Source organism: Sinocyclocheilus rhinocerous, unplaced genomic scaffold, assembly GCF_001515625.1.
Source record: "Sinocyclocheilus rhinocerous isolate Xijiao unplaced genomic scaffold, SAMN03320098_v1.1 scaffold185, whole genome shotgun sequence".
Lineage (NCBI taxonomy): Eukaryota > Metazoa > Chordata > Actinopteri > Cypriniformes > Cyprinidae > Sinocyclocheilus > Sinocyclocheilus rhinocerous.
In genome coordinates this window covers 1243656-1260092 of record NW_015662163.1, presented here as the reverse complement: position 1 = coordinate 1260092, position 16437 = coordinate 1243656, and the positions used below count along the sequence as shown (strand labels likewise).

The 16437-nt window shown below is 35.3% G+C and overlaps 1 protein-coding gene across 2 annotated transcripts in view; it reads right to left on the bottom strand.

The window, feature by feature from the left end:
* The window catches only part of msraa (methionine sulfoxide reductase Aa), a 65401-nt gene that overhangs the window by 19066 nt on the left and 29898 nt on the right, over nt 1-16437 (bottom strand). For both annotated transcript variants that reach the window (XM_016537551.1, XM_016537550.1), the window contains exons 2-5: nt 13655-13723; nt 11341-11460; nt 6203-6307; nt 4381-4487 (exon numbers count right to left, since the gene is read on the bottom strand). In XM_016537551.1, the coding sequence (XP_016393037.1) occupies nt 4381-4487; nt 6203-6307; nt 11341-11460; nt 13655-13723 (401 nt within the window). The remainder of the gene's footprint in view (nt 1-4380; nt 4488-6202; nt 6308-11340; nt 11461-13654; nt 13724-16437) is intronic.

Genomic DNA, 16437 nt, shown 5'->3' with positions numbered 1-16437 from the left:
TGAACAACATGTGGTGATGTAGGGGCTGTTTGATATATATATATATATTTTTTTTTTTGGCTTTCTGACTCCAAGATTCAACTACTCTCTGCGATTATCCAGCTGTGATCCTTGGAGTGTTTGGCCGCTCAAACTCTCCTCCTCGCCGTGCATTAGGACGATATAGACACACGTCCTCTTCCAGGCAGTTTTGTAACATCTTTAGTTGATTGGAACTTAATTATTGCCCTGATGGTGGAAATGGGGATTTTCAATGCATTAGCTATTTTCTTACAGCCACTTTTGTTCTGTACATCAGAACTATATTCTTTGGGAGAAAAACATTTATTTCATAATGTGAGTTTCCCCCCACTTTCAAAAGTTTTACTTATATTAAAGTTTAGAATTTTGTGCATTTTTTGAATGAAAGATCAAAAAGATAAATGATGTAGATTTATTTTCACAGCTGCCTTTGCTCATATTTACCAAGGGTGCCAACATTAGTGGCCCTCTTGACTTTTGTGGCCAGCGGTTTAGACATTAATGGCTGTGTGTTGAGTTATTTTGAAGGGACAGCAAATTTACACTGTTATACAAGCTGTACACTCACTACTTTACATTGTAGCAAAGTGTCATTTCTTCAGTGTTGTCACATGAAAAGATATAATAAAATATTTACAAAAATGTGAGGGGTGTACTCACTTCTGTGAGATACTGTATATATAGGGGGGAAAAACTTGAACATGACAAACAAAACATGAGGGTTAATAAGTGATCTACCATTAAAAAGCAACACTAGTAGTTTACAGTAATTTTAGCTTACAGTAATTTTGGACGTCTTAAATTACCAAACTGCTGCAAAATCCCACTTTTCTATGAACATGAATTCAACCGTGCAACAAGCCAAACTGAAAATTATCCATTTTCCAAGGGTGAAAGAAAAAACATCTCTTCATGCCCTATTTTTATGAAACATAACTATTTTAGAGGGCCATAGAGTGGCTCTCAATTCCAGTCATTAACAGAACCCTTGTCCATTAAATTTCAGGGCAAGAAAACAAAGCAATTAACACTGGGAGATTCTCTAAGCAAAAAGGCTGCTCTGCCAAAGCAATAAGAAACAAAAGGCTTTTATAAAACAGGATAAAAATATTATTTTATTGTGCAAATTCATACAGCAGAATCCATCTGCTAGTAGATATAGTCCCTTACATGTAGACTAAGGTTAATAGGTGGCCTCTATGGGATAAAATGCTGTAGCCAATCAGCATCTAAGACCAAAACTCTGTATAATTCTAAATATGATTTTTTTTAAAGTGTCTGATTTTGGAAGTAGGAAGCTGATCAGAAAGTCAGTGGCCAATGGTGCAGACCACTGGGAGTCATCATCAGCTGGAGCCAGTGCTGCGTAAAAAAACAAATCGCACCCATATGCTTTTCCCGCTCTGAGGCCTGCGCCCCCTTTTCTCATCCCCTGAGTCCCAACACTGTGTGTTCCTTCATTTAGACACTTCAGTGGACAGAACTCAATAGTAATGATGGTCTAATGTCGAGTCTCTAGCCAATTTTATATAAATAATTCTATTTTATAAATATACTTTAAAAGAGTCCAAATTATTGATATATTTATCACTCTACACTCATGCCTGAGCGCTCAATTTTGAAGACATGCTGAATGCAATATCCAAAAATCATTTCCTGTGATTTGCTATCTCAGCAACTGATGAAAAGATTGTATTTATTTATTTTTTTTATAAATCAGCTTTATCCCTCTACTCATCCCTCTCCATAATTTTTTTATTTATATAAATTTACATAGCTAAATTGTTAATTATATTTGTGGCTGTGTGGCCAGTGAAAATGTGGCAAGTAAAAATCTGAACTAAGTGAAATAATGGCCTGCATGCAGAAAAAAATTGTATTGTCAAGCCCTGGTTGCTGATCTCCAAATCAGTCTCTATCCTGCTAGAAAACTTCTTTATATGCCTCTAAAATAAGCATTTTGACTGTGAAAAGCGAGGACTTTATTTGTGAGCATGTGTGAGTGTGTCTGCGAGCATCGCTATCCAGTGAGATCCATCCCTTCTTCAAGAATCAGTTGCTGAGATACCAAATGCACCATATCACAGGAAAAGATATTGGATATTGTGTTCAGCATTTGTTCAAAATGGAGGGCTGAGGCAAGAGCGAAGAGTGACTGCGCCGTTCATTTGGGCTCTTTTGATGTAGAAAGAGAGGCTGCAGAAAACCCTCGGTATCAGCACAAAAGCAGCCGAGATCTGATGTGAAGTGCAAAGAAAGCAAGAAAGGACACTGGGACGATGAGACAGTCAAGGTCATCTCATCAATAGTCAAATGTGTCTAACGCGACACCGTCCGTAATGTGTCCGAGCGTGAATACAACAGAGCGCTTCGGTGAGGTACAGCTGCTAATTTCATCTCAGACTATGGACTGATCTGAGGGAATGAGAAGAGAAACAGCCCAAAAAAAACCAAGTATGATCATACACAGGGGGGGAAGGGTTTTGAAGGAAGAAAATGAGACTACAGGGGTACGGTAGGGAAGATAAGTGCCTGTGAGAACCACAGTCAGTTCCTCTGCTTCTATTGTTCTAACAGGCTTCGCTTCGACGGAAAGGGTGGGGTTGTTAGCGTGAACCGCATGCAGGTTTGTAATGCATTGCACCACCGAGACCAAGAAACCTCAATTTTCGGCTCGACAACAGAGCCGTTCTGCAATTAGAGAAAAATATATGCATAATGCAGATGGCAGCATTCGCACTCAGCGCCGAAAGGCTTTGAACCTCCTCGTGCACGGATTTGAAGGCTCCCTTCTCCAAGCTGTCTACGAGACAAACAGAATTACTATTTCATGTGTAAGATTATATTTCCCTGCTTTGCAGAAAACCTGTTTCATGTGGCATGGATTCGCAGGTTATCAAACAGAGCAAGAACCGTTGAGGGCTGTAATCCTCAACACCTGTCCCTTCTTACTGTCCGCTTGGGGACCAGAGGTGTGGGCATACCATTATATGAGGGTACCGGCGATACAAACAGCTTTTGTTTTCTAAAGCAGTGGTTGTCAGCTGGTGGATTGCAGGTCTGTTCTGATAAGGTTGTGGACTGGAGGGAAAATACCATACTAAGCCTGTTGCCTTAAAGCGCCTTGCGGAAGGAAGAAATTAATACCATCACATTAATATTCCAATACTCAACAATAACTCTAGTAATGGTACTATTAATAATACATTAAAATAAAATAGTATTATTAAAATAATTAATATGTGTGTGTGTGTGTGTACATACACAAAACAATAACTACTCATAACAAAATTATGTAAAAAAAAAAAAAATGGTTTTAATATTATTTTAATATTAGAATTATTTATTTGTATATTTTATTTTTTTATTTTATTACTTTATTTATTTTTCACATATTATATTTTTGTATAATTTTTTACCATTTTTAAGCAATATATTGTGTGTGTGTGTGTGTACATACACAAATCAATAACTACTCATAAAAAAATTATGTAAAAAAAAAATGGTTTTAATATTATTTTATTAGAATTATTTATTTGTATATTTTATTTTTTTATTTTATTACTTTATTTATTTTTCACATATTATATTTTTGTATAATTTTTTACCATTTTTAAGCAATATATAAATAATAATTATTATTAATATATACAAATGAAGAGTGCTGAGATCCAAAAAACTATAATGTCAATAATACTTTCAAGACAACCAATTATATTTTCAAGGACATTTTTGCCATTGGTGCTTGATGTCCAATGACTAAATAATAAAGTATCAAAAACGTTCTGATGCCATAAAACTGCATAAATTTGAGGAACAGACTAAAATGTATTCATATAAAATCGTCCAATACAACATTTTGATGCAGCATCCTATATGGCAAAAGAAAAATATTTTCAGAAATATAGTTAAATGGTTTAATTTATATTCCCTCATATTTTTGCCCTTATATACAAATGTTTATTTTTTCCTAAATAAAAAAAAGCATTTTCCCCGAAATGTCTTAAAGTCTTTAAGGTTTTTTTTTTGGACCCTTGAAGTACATTTTGTAATCTTGTACATTTTGTATTTTTGTATAATTTGTACTTTTATAAAATATATATATAAATTATTAGTAGTAGTATTATTAGTATTACTATATACAATTGAAGAGTGCTGAGATCCAAAAAGCTATGTCAATAATATTTTCAAGACAACCAATAATATTTTCAAGGACACTTTTGCTTTTGGCACTTGATGTCCAATGTAATATCTGGATCCTGAAGCCAAACTAGTTTTGAACCACTGATCCACAAACTGATCACCTGAGGGTTGTTTGTATATGGAGGGGAGAGATATGAAAGGGCGGTTGAGGGATACCTTCTGATATTCATCCTTGGAGTGCAATGCCTGGTCGAGCTGTTCCTGTGTGTAAGCGTAGATGGTTGATCGATAGGTCGTCCCAACATCGTTGCCTTGTCGCATTCCTATCAAAGAAAATGCAGATATGTTAATGTTAAAAACAGGGTGTTTGAGGATCTGGTTACAACACAAATGTAAATGGGTAAACTACTCCTTGATATTCAATATTAAACTCTATATAGACATCTGAGAAGTAAAGTAAGTCGTGTAACCCTGATGAAATCATGCAGTTCAGCCACTGAGTGCGTCTTCTGTGGGTCCAAAATTAGCATCTATTAGTACTTAAGTCTCTTGGGAAACAAACTCCCAATCAACCAGATATGAAATCTTGGGAAGAGTGCGGTTTTAATTAAAGCTCTGTTCTATCTGTTCTTGATCCAGATATGACTTCATAGATTCTGCATGGATATTTTTGTTGGATGGGAAGAGAGGGCATTAACTATGCTGAAGAAGCTGGATAGGACTGGAGTCTTTACCTCATGCGAATGTACATTATTTTAAACACTTCTGAGCTGTAAAACTTTTCTTTAAATTACTTAAACCAAACAGAGTGTTAGTCATCACCACAGACACAATCAGGGCATTATACAGGCTGTCTCCATCAGTCTGAATGTGATTGGATGGTCGAGACACTTTAAACTCTGATCGGAGTCCTCTGGTCATGATTGCAGCCACTCAAACTGTTGCCTCTCTTCTTTGTGAATTCATGATGGACCTCTCATAGCTCTCAAACTACTGGAACTTAAGACTGTATTAAGTTAAATAGCTGCTGTTTTTACTGGCTTTTAAATGGCTTTTTGTGCTCGGCCTTTCTTTACTGAACACTGTGGTAAACAAAACTTACTGTGTACTGTATTGGCTTTCAACTAATAATGAATAAATATGATCTTAAAGGGAGAGTTTACCCAAAAAGGACATGTTTGTCATTTACTCAAAACCTTTCTTCTGTGAAACTTGAAAGACAGCTCCAACAAAATGACTAAATAATAAAGTATCAAAAAAGTTCAGATGCCTTAAAATTGTGAAAATTTAAGGAACAGACTAAAATGTATCCATTTAAAATCTTCCAATGCAACATATTCACGTGGCATCCTATATTGCAAAATAAAATTATTTTCAGAAATATTTTTAAAAAATAGATCAAAATACATTAAAATGGTAAAAAAAAAAAATTTGCACTAATATAGGTTTTAAAATACATTTACATCAATAAATATTTTTAAATAAGTTAATAGTTAAATAGTTTAATTTATATTCCCTCATATTTTTGGCCATTATATACAAATGTTTTGTTTTTTTTCTAAATAAAAAAGCATTTTTCCAGAAATGTCTTTTAGGATTGGAATTTACTTATATACATTTCCTATAGAGATTTTTTTTTGACCCTTGAAGTACATTTTGTAATCTATTCTAACATTTGAAGGTTTAAACTAAATGTCTTTTTTAACTGTAAAAAATATATTTTCTTTTATTAAAATACATTTTGGCAATTTACACTTTATGTATGGGATATTTGAATAAATGATATTTTGGTATGTTCCTCATTATAAGACTTGAAATATACCACACAAAGTCATATGGCCTACTTTTATGGTGCTTTTCAGAGCTTGACATTTCCTTATTCATGTTCACTGCATAGAAAAAAAACTTCTTTGAGTTCCACAGAAGAAAGAAAGTCATACAGGTTTGGAAAGACAAGAGAGTGAGTGACAGAATTTTCATTTTTGAAAAGCAGACTATTGCTTTAAGATTTTGAGAGTGTGATGGCAAAAAATGTTACCTTGTGTAGGATCGTGGCTTTCCCAAAATACCGTCAGCAACTGTGCAAAGTTGATCTTCTCAGGCACATAGACCACGCGAACCACCTCTGTGTGTCCTGTTTTACCTGTGTGAGCAAGAGGAGCAGAGGTGACTGTGTAAACATCATCGCCAAAAGAGTCACGGTGCACGCACACACCCTCGGGTTAAACAGAGGTGGCCTGCCCTCCCAATCCAGTCAGGTCATCAAGGGGCACTGATTTTGGCTTGACTGGCCACGTCTCCAGCGATAGGGTCAGTCCTCCATATTGATTACCTTTATGTGTCTTTTGACCCTTTCAAAAAAGTACAAGGGCAGTCGATCTACCTGTGTGTCATGGCATCAGCTGGGTGCTTTTCTATAAGCTAAAAATAATTGCATACTACTCTTAGACGGACTCATAAAAACAAGAAATTACTTTGAAATTACTCATTGCGGGTTAGCAAGCATGGAGGAGAAGCTCAGAGGAACATCAAACAAACACAAGCACAATGCATTACGTACTCAGCCTGATGATTATGCTCCTACAGAACCTATTGAAGTTTTATCAAAGTATTAAGACAATTACTTTCAATTGCAATAAGGCCTGTTGAAGAAGTTAAAAACACAATGGAGGTATTCACTGCACCAGCTGATAGTGTTGTTTATTTCCACTCACTGTCTGCATTGTTTTAGAGCCCAATTCACTAAAAATAATGTTAGAAAGGAAATGGCACAAAAACACAAAAATGCGAATTGCAATTTGCATGGCACGGTCTTGAAGACTGATTCTGAATGTTGTTTGCGCACTTAAAAAAATGACATTGACTGTGCAGTGCTATTTTAGAACATGTATCACCTTGTTTGTGGTTTGCAATGAGTCAGTAAATAAAAAATTATATCAATAATATAAAATAAACTGATATTTTTTCAGAAAGAACACATTAAATTGATCAAAAGCAACAGTAATAACTTTCATTGTTACCAAAAATTCTATTTCAAACAAATGCAGTTCTTTTCAACTTTCTATTCACCAAAGAATCCTGAAAAAATGTTTCATGCATTAAAATATTAAGCAGCACAAGTGTTTTCAACATTTATAAGAAAATGTTTTTTTTTTAATATATCTAAATATAATTTTTTTTTAATCATTCTAATATTTCACAATATCACTATTAATTCACAACATATTTTTTTACTGTATATTTCTCAAATAAATGCAGCCTTGGTGAACATAAGAGATTTCCTTCAAGAACATTAAAAAAATCTAACAGACTCCTAATTTTTAAATGGTGCTGTATATATTTTAAATCACTCATTTTTGTGAAAATTACTCAAATGAAATTCATCTTGGTGTTTTTTTTTCATATGTGTGTCTGTGTGTTCACATTAATTTGATTCCAAAAAACTGGATTCATAGTATTGTCTAGCTTTTTATAACTTTATCTATTGTCTATATTTGGACTGTGAGCAGTATGTTGCAAATGAATCACAGAACATGAACCAGCTGTGACTAGAACCCCAAAACTGAAAAACAGAGGTCCTAATTCCATATCTCCCATCATTAATTTATTACCAAAGAAGTCTGCTTAATAATCTCTGCTTCAGTCTTATGGGGGGCCGTCCTCTACGTTATCTCCAGTAAATCTATATTGCTTTGATATTAAAAAAGTAATAAAGGACTAACCTGTGGGGTTATTTTCATTACCAGGCAAGACGGCAGAGGGGTAGTAACATTATCAGAGCTCAGATATGGAAAACCAAAGCCGTGCCATTGCCCATAAACCCAGGGCTGTCGCTTCAATTCACGCTTCGATTCAATTAAACATAGGCCCTAGTTGAAAGGTATTAAAACGCTTTTGTTGTCTGTGAACTACATAAACCTAAAGAAAAATAATGCCATGGATTAGCTTACACACACAACATAAAACCAAATATAACCTAACTTTAGTCCAAATAACTAAATAAAATAAAACAAATATATAAATATATAAACAAAAATATATCAAATAAAATAAGACAAATAAATTAAATAAATTAAATAAAATAGAATTATAATTTTTTTTAATTATATTTTTTTCCCTATATCACAATTTGATTATTTAGCTGTTTTTTTATTATTTGAAACAAAAATGTTCACAGCATCATATGCAAAATAAGTCCGTCTCTTATAAAAGATTTAGCTTTTAATCAACATTGTAGATGGCAGTGTTATTAGTTACTAAAACTAACAAAATTAAACCATACAAAACATTTTCATTACTTAAAATAAAATAAACATTTACTGAAATTAAATAAGTCTTCCTATTTATTTATCCCTATAGTTTAACTTAATATACTAAAATAACTCAAATTAAAACTGAAATAAAAATGTGAAAAAAAACTAATAAATTGACAGAAACACAACAAGGTGGCTTTATCTTTAGTGCATGTTTCTGCTTGGCGGACATGTCTGTACACTTTAATCCCCTGTTGACACAAGCTCTTGAGCAGACAGGACTGAGATTAACACAGAAAGAGAGAGAGAGCGAATGAGTGCATAGACAAAGCGGGAGAGCATGTAAGGATCATAGCGCTTCCCCTCCCCCTCACATACATGAGTAAAATCCTGCGTATGATTCTATCGCTCCGTTCCCAAACCTAGTAGGCTGCCTACATCATAGGCACACCCCAAAAGCACTGCAAAAATAATTATAAAAATAATCCCGTAATGCACTGTCGAAACACTAAAGATGACGAATAAAGTAAAAAGACTGTAGACATAAATATAATTCATTCAACAATAAAAATTATAGATAAAACGTTTCAAATTAATAAATGAAAAAAGCTTCTTAGACTCCTGTTCTGAGCTCTATTTGTATGATGCTCAGAATTTCTGCCTATTTAGTGTGTTTTGTCACTTATGAGGTTTTATTTCAGTAAAGATGCTGCCTTAGAAGGTAGCTGCCTATGTAGGACGCAATGCAGCTCAGTAGGTCTTAAAACAGATCTTACTGAAAAAAGGAAGATATTCATTAGCACACAATAACAGATCATATCTAGGAGCACACCAGTCTTATCTTCCCATTTCTTCTAAAATCCTGTTACTTGTTTCAAAAGGATGTCAGCATTCAAACCCTGTATGAAGCACAGAGTGTTGCCAGCCATTTCAGCACCAGCATTCATTTCAGCACCAACCAATGGACAGCTCCCTCTGAGTTTTCAGCACCCCACGCAGTATATACCAGTTTTGCTTGTAGCGAAGGACCACCTGCTGAATCATCACACCCGTCTATACAACAGCTTTGATTCTGAAAACGTACGGTTTCTAAGAAAAAGAGGGAATTTAAATATAAATACCCTGCAGTGAAAAGCATGTTTGCGTTTATGTCGTCCAAACTTTGGCGTAAGGAATGGCTAAGCATACTCTGTGAGAGGCCATTAAAGCAAATTCATTTGATGGGAAATCATTGTGACTGAACTTGCTCTAAAGCAGCATACAGGGAAAACTTGGGAGATCAAAGCCCAGGCCTGTCATGTTCTTCTAGGCTGAGGAAAACTCAAGAGTAAGTTTGAGCTGAGAAAAACTTCTCCTTTTGATAGACTAAACACACCAGGAGACAGAATGTAGAATTATTTTACTCAATTTTGTTTTCAAAGACAATAATTTCTGCATTTTTTTAGAGAATAATTGCAAAGTGTTCATTTACATAATTTATACTTTACTGTTTGAATGCAGTAAAAACAGTAATATTGTGAAATATTATTACTATTTAAAATAACTATTTTCTATTTAAATATATTTTACAATGTAATTTATTCCTGTGATGCAAAGCTGAATTTTCAGCAGCCATTACTCCAGTCTTCAGTGTCACATGATCCTTCAGAAAACATTCTAATATGCTGATTTTCTGCTCAAGAAACATTTATTATTATCAATGTTGAAAACATGTTGACGTTCTGCTGCTTAATATTTTTGTGGAAACCGTCATACATATTTTTTTAGGATTCTTTGATGAATATTTATTTGAAATAGATATTTTTGGAAGTCTTTTTACTGTCACCTTTGATCAATTTAATGCATCCTTGCTGAATAAAAGTATTAATTTTTAATACTTTTTAATGGCAGTGTATATGTTCTGGCCACCATTTTGGATTACTGCATTCCTCTCTTATTTTTTAAAGGAAAATCCTAATATTCTAAATCCTAAATCCATGATAAGGAACGAGAGGCTCGGATCTAAAAAAAAATAATAATAATAATAGGCCAACATCTGGCATAGCTAAGGCAAATCCACCCATGTCAAAAACTCCCATCTTGATTATTTCATTTGGGTAGAAGCTTCATGGTGATTTTTGGATGGGCAAACCGTATGAGCATGTGTTATTTTGTATTGGTATATTAGCCAGTTACCAGATTAGTGCTATATGAGCAAGATGTGTTATCATTTTAGATATAAGCATATATGAATTCCATCTGGATGCCTGCAAATGTTACAAAAAGAACAAGACTCTGCTCTCCAATTAAGGCATTTCTTATTAGATAGATAGATAGACAGACAGACAGAGTTCTCTCTGCCAATGGTTTCAAAGCATGAGAATTCAGCTCAGTATCTTCTTACGATGCTTGTAATTACTCTCTTCTGGATAGAGATCTCTGCTGCTTTTCCTTTTAAATCTCCCTTTCTTCCAGCTTAAGTGTCAATGTCCCAAGAGCCTCCAATCACCAATGGATTTACCCTGGCTTTAACTTCCCTCCTTCTTTCTAATTCCTTCTTCAGTTCTTGATATTTCTCAAGCATCACAGTTTTCCTTCTATCTACCATAGTTTCAGACTGCCACATCAACCACCATTTCTGTGTCTGTTCTACCAAATATATTATGTGTCAGATCTGGTAGTTGTACTGCACCTCTTGATTATTTGCTGCTATACATTTATATTTTACATTTCAACTTGGTCAACACCAGTACAGTTGTCAGTATGTGCATTATTTATGATGCTGAAATTGTGTGCATATTCTTCATGTGGCTGGAGCTCCACAGACAAAGAACAAGAAAAGACAATAAGTGACTGAAAGCTTGGAAGGGGTATTCAGTTACTCATTTTTTCACAACAACACATACGGTTGCAATATTGTTAAAGTTGAGGGTGGCTCACATACCTGTGCACACCTCTTCATAGGTGGGGTTTGGGGTGTAACCGCCAGAGTAGCCCACTTGAGTGGAATAGACCCCATTTTGCCTCCAGAACTTCCTCTCCGCTCCCCAGAAACAGCCCATACCTGTGTTAAAAAGAGAAAATAAATATTATTTACTGTATATAGAGCCATAGACCATAACTGCTCTATAATTGAGACCAAAAAACATCATATTTCTAGTATTGGCAGAAATTACAAAGATGAGATGTTCTGAGAACATTTACAGTACATGTACACATTTGATGGAAATGTAAGTGTGTACTTTGAATGCAAAGTGCACATACATTTCATGCATTGCATGGAAAATCAAACCCATGACTTTGGAGTAGCTAGCACTATGCTCTACTGTTAAACACAAAAACACAAAACAGCAATTTATTCAATTGCTGTTAATCAGTAACTGGATAAGATGTCTCCTTTGGGATACATTAAAATAAAAGCAATTTTCTGCCACTATTTACTTATCCACATATCTTTCTGTATATATGCTGTTTTGTTCTTGTTGTTGTTTTCCAAGAATTGTTTTGCGGTTTTTGTCATAGCACAGTAGTTCAGTGTGACCATGGAGCTTTCAAGCTCAAAAAGGACAAATGGAACACAGAAGTGGTCCACATGACTTCCCGTTCCTCAAAAAAAAAAAGCTATTGTATTGCTTTAGAAGCCTTGGAATTTAGTGCATGAGTCATAGTTTAGGCAGTTTAGGCTGCTTTTTGTTATTTTTTATGCTTTGGAGCTTCACAAAAAATAGAAACATTCTAAACATGGAAAAAATAACAGGCAAATAATAACATCATACAGGATTGAAATGAAATGAGGGTGACTAAATAATGACAGAAATTTTATTTTGGAGTGAACTATTCTCTTACAATTACAGTCTCTAAGATTCTGCAGTGTACATTACCATGTAAAAGTATGGATTAGTAAGATGATTTATTTTGAAATTAATTATTACATTTAACGCATCAAGGATGCAGTTAATTTAAACACCAAATCAGCATATTAGAATGTTTTCTGAAGGATCATGCGACACTGAAGACTGGAGTAATGGCTGCTGAAAATTCGGCTTTGCATCACAGAAATAAATTACATTTTATAACATTAAAATAGAAAACTTATATATTCAATTATAATAATATTTCACAATATTACTGTTTTTACTGTATTTCTAATCAAATAAATGCAGCCTTGGTGAGCATAAGAAAAAGCATTAAAAATCTTGCCAACCCCAAACTTTTGAATGCTAGTGTTTAAATGTTTATCTGACTTTTCCTCACAGAATTCTCTTTGCTGTGTGTTTTTGTGAGTTCTGCTGGGACCGAGTGTCCTCTAGCACCTTCCCACTGGTGTTAAATCAACCCCTAAAATTCAAAGCTCTGTATTTTAGCTATGAATTTACAATCCCATAAAACGCAAGACTCCACCATCACGCATTTACTCAAGGCCAATAAAAACATATCAACCACCATAAAACTAACACCCGCTGTAAGCATTTATTACCAAATAATACTTTCCCCTCTATAACAGTAAAAATAAATTAGAGGGTAACTAGTATATCGTTATCTACCACAACGTCCCATGGGTGAAAAGTAATTCAATTGTTTAAAAAAAAAAACACGTACACGACTGTCGGCTTGACCAGATTTTTCTGATTTACAAGCTGCTGTGGAAAAGTGAGCATAAGGCGCATGATGGAGAATCTAGAATCTGGAGCTCAATTACGGCGGCCCATTGGGACGCCCGAACGCCAAGACTATAAGATGACGCTTTCTCAGGGGGGACGTCAATGTTTAGTAAATGAGGGTGAGCGCTGTGCGTACTGTCTAGAGGGAAGAAAAGGAAAATTTTCATGGAGTCAAAGGTAAGAGTTACCTTTCATCGCTCTCAGCGGGGGGGCTGTGATTTGCAAAGCCGCATACATACGTTGAATATTATTTTATTTGTATACAAGGCCCTGTGATAAAACAGCCATTTAATTCCTGTCTGCCATGATGAATTACACAGTTTGAGGCCTAAATAAAGAAAAAAAAGGAAGCTGAACAAATGCATTTATTAAAGAGATCCTAATCAGCAGTCTGCAATTAATCGCATACCCCTCCCCCTTTATTTTCCTCGTACTTTTGCAGCTTTGGTTTTGCACTTCTTCGAGGGGATGAAGGGCTGCATGAGGGGGGACTAATTACCTTCCACTGCCAGTCGTCTTAGCTGGATCTACCCCCACGCCGATGACACACACACACACACACACACACACACACATCTCTCGGCTCGGATCACTTACCGAATAAGACCATCTGCAATCCCTCTGGGAACGGTGGCACTGTCCTGTTACCATTCACATCGTGCTTAGCTGCAGGACACAGGGGAAACAATGGAGAGAATGCCCTTATAAATCAACACAATGTCAACAGGATTTCATAATGTGCTCTTCTCAACACAACTCACAGCACAGTGGCTCTATTCCTACGCAGCTCATTAAGTTCAACCATTTTGGGTTGATTCCTTTATCTTTCACTTTAAGAGCACCAGGAAGACAGGAAAAGGACATAGGGAAGGGTCAAACAAGTCATTTGATCAAGGAAGGTCGAATGATGGTCTTTTATTCCAGCGCGTTGTGGATTTTTCAAAGGGGAGGAGAACGACACCTGGTCGGATTAATGTATGTCAATGCGATGTTTTAACATGTGACAGGGATACAGATGGGCTGAGGCATGGAAAACCGTTGCATGGATTAGAATAAATGGAGGTCACCGAGTTCAACATCTGGGCACAGCCATGCCGGAACTTCGACATGCACGTACTGTATGAGTATGTTGCCATGGCAGCAGGGCATGCCAATACAGCCAGACGGATGGCAGACCTACATGCCATGCAGCAGTTCACTGCATCACTCATGGTCACACTCTCTTTGCAAATGGGTGGTTAAACCACTTCGAGTTTGAATTATGGGAAAAGCTTCAAATGCTAAGTTTATTATGCTCCATAGAATTTCGCATTCTCAAAATAAATGTTAAATAAATATTTAACCAATTATTAAATATTTTCCTGTTAAATAAATAAATAAATACTCAGCATTAAATAAAACATTATTGGCTATTTTTTCCTGTTAAATAATATTTAGTCCATAACTGACTTTTTTTCTGTGAATTTTTCTGTGAAAAAAAACATAAATGTTCAGCCCATTATTGACTACTTTTTCTGTTAATTAAATAAATACATGCATACATACATACATACATACATTTCTTAAAATGAATAAACAAAAAAGAAAATAAATGTTCCATCCATTGACCTTTTTTTGTTAAATGAATACATAAATAAAAAGAATGAATGAATGAATGAGTGAATGAATGTTCAGTCCAATGCTGACTCTATTTTCTTTCATTTCATAGTCATATCCTCCTTTTAGTGTAATATATCTATAAAATGTGTTTGCATCCAAAGTCAGTGGTGTTTCACAAGAGGCTTCCTGAAACGTGGCTGTGATGAATAATAATTAAAATAAAAATCCTAGGTGAAACAGAATGAAAATCTTCTTTTGGCACAGTAAACCTTTCCATTTTAGAATTAAAATGGCACTTGAACTATGCAGTGAAACAGAGGCTTTCTGTGGAGGCCACAGCTCTAATCTAATCTGTGTAAGTGGACTGAAGAGAAGCATTAGAACAGACTTCATTAAATCACTTTAACATTCAGACTGTCGGTGCTGATCTGTTTCAACCGCTCAACACTCTCTTACACCGTTCAGTACACTGAGCAAAAATTCCATGTAGTCTCTTAATTCAACATCAATCAACATAAAAAAACAAAATGCTGTGTGTGTGATAATTCACACAGTGGGTCCATATGATTCATACACTATATGCATCAACTAACAAACTCGAGAACCGAATCAGTCCAATTCATAAACAAATCATATAAACCGGTGTTGTGAACCGGGTCAACTAATTCATTGAAAATTAGTATGATTTTTTTTAGATTAAAGTTATTATATGTACGTTTTTACCTGTATACTGACTTCTAATAAGGCGAATGGTTTCTGTTTCTGTTTCTTTCTCAGGCTTTCCTCAAAACGTCTGTTGTTGTAAGTTTGGTAAGCAGGTAGGAAATTCCATGAAAAGGGCAGATTGCTTTACAGCAGCAACAAATGCAGGTGTACAGCTATCCACTGTAATTACAACAGTGATTTCACTCATCTGTAGGGGGCTCCAAAATTGCAAAAATACACAAAGCTACATACAGCTGCTTTATTGTACATTTTTATTTTCCAGCCAAATAATGTGTGTGAAAAGGCAATGAAATGAGAACCAGTTTATTTGTCACACTTGAAATGGACAAGTCGCACAAACTGCATAATGGGATACCGTATTCCAGTACAGTACAGTATGTTTGCAAACTGCACATTGTAGTGAGGTGCATATACAAAATCTGTAAACTATGCACAGTATACACACTACAGTCTTTTAAAAGCAAGCCATTCAGATCAGCCACCATATGTTTCTCAAGCCCAGTCTGCAGTGCGTACACATAGAGTGGAATAGTGATATTGATCTGCAGTGCGTCATTCTGGAAAAAAAGTAGCTTCCTTTACAGTAAGGACTGGCAATAAGGAGTTGAGTGTTGGGTCGGTGGCTGCACTTTTGCCTTTCAGTGTGAGAGGACTGACCAGACCACTGCCCACGCTGAGCTACAGAGCTTTCTATTACCCTCTCACCACGCTCCTGCTCTCTAATGGCCAGCACTCACCTTAGCTGTATTTCAATGCTATAGTGTATGGTTACACCTCAGTTCATTCCATCATGTTGAATCCAAAGCACTCAGCTCTCTCTGTGTGACCTCAGAACACAGACCCTGAGATTGACAGGCGCTTGGAGGCAGATAAATCATGAATATGAACTTACATGACCTTTGCAATTACTCAATAAGATTTTTTTTTTTTTTTATTCAAAATCAGAATGATTCACTAATGAATCATTCAGACCTATATGGTTCAAATGATTCACTGCAAAGAATGAAAACTCAAAAAAAAAAAAAAAGATTCATGTATACTTCAATATTCATCTG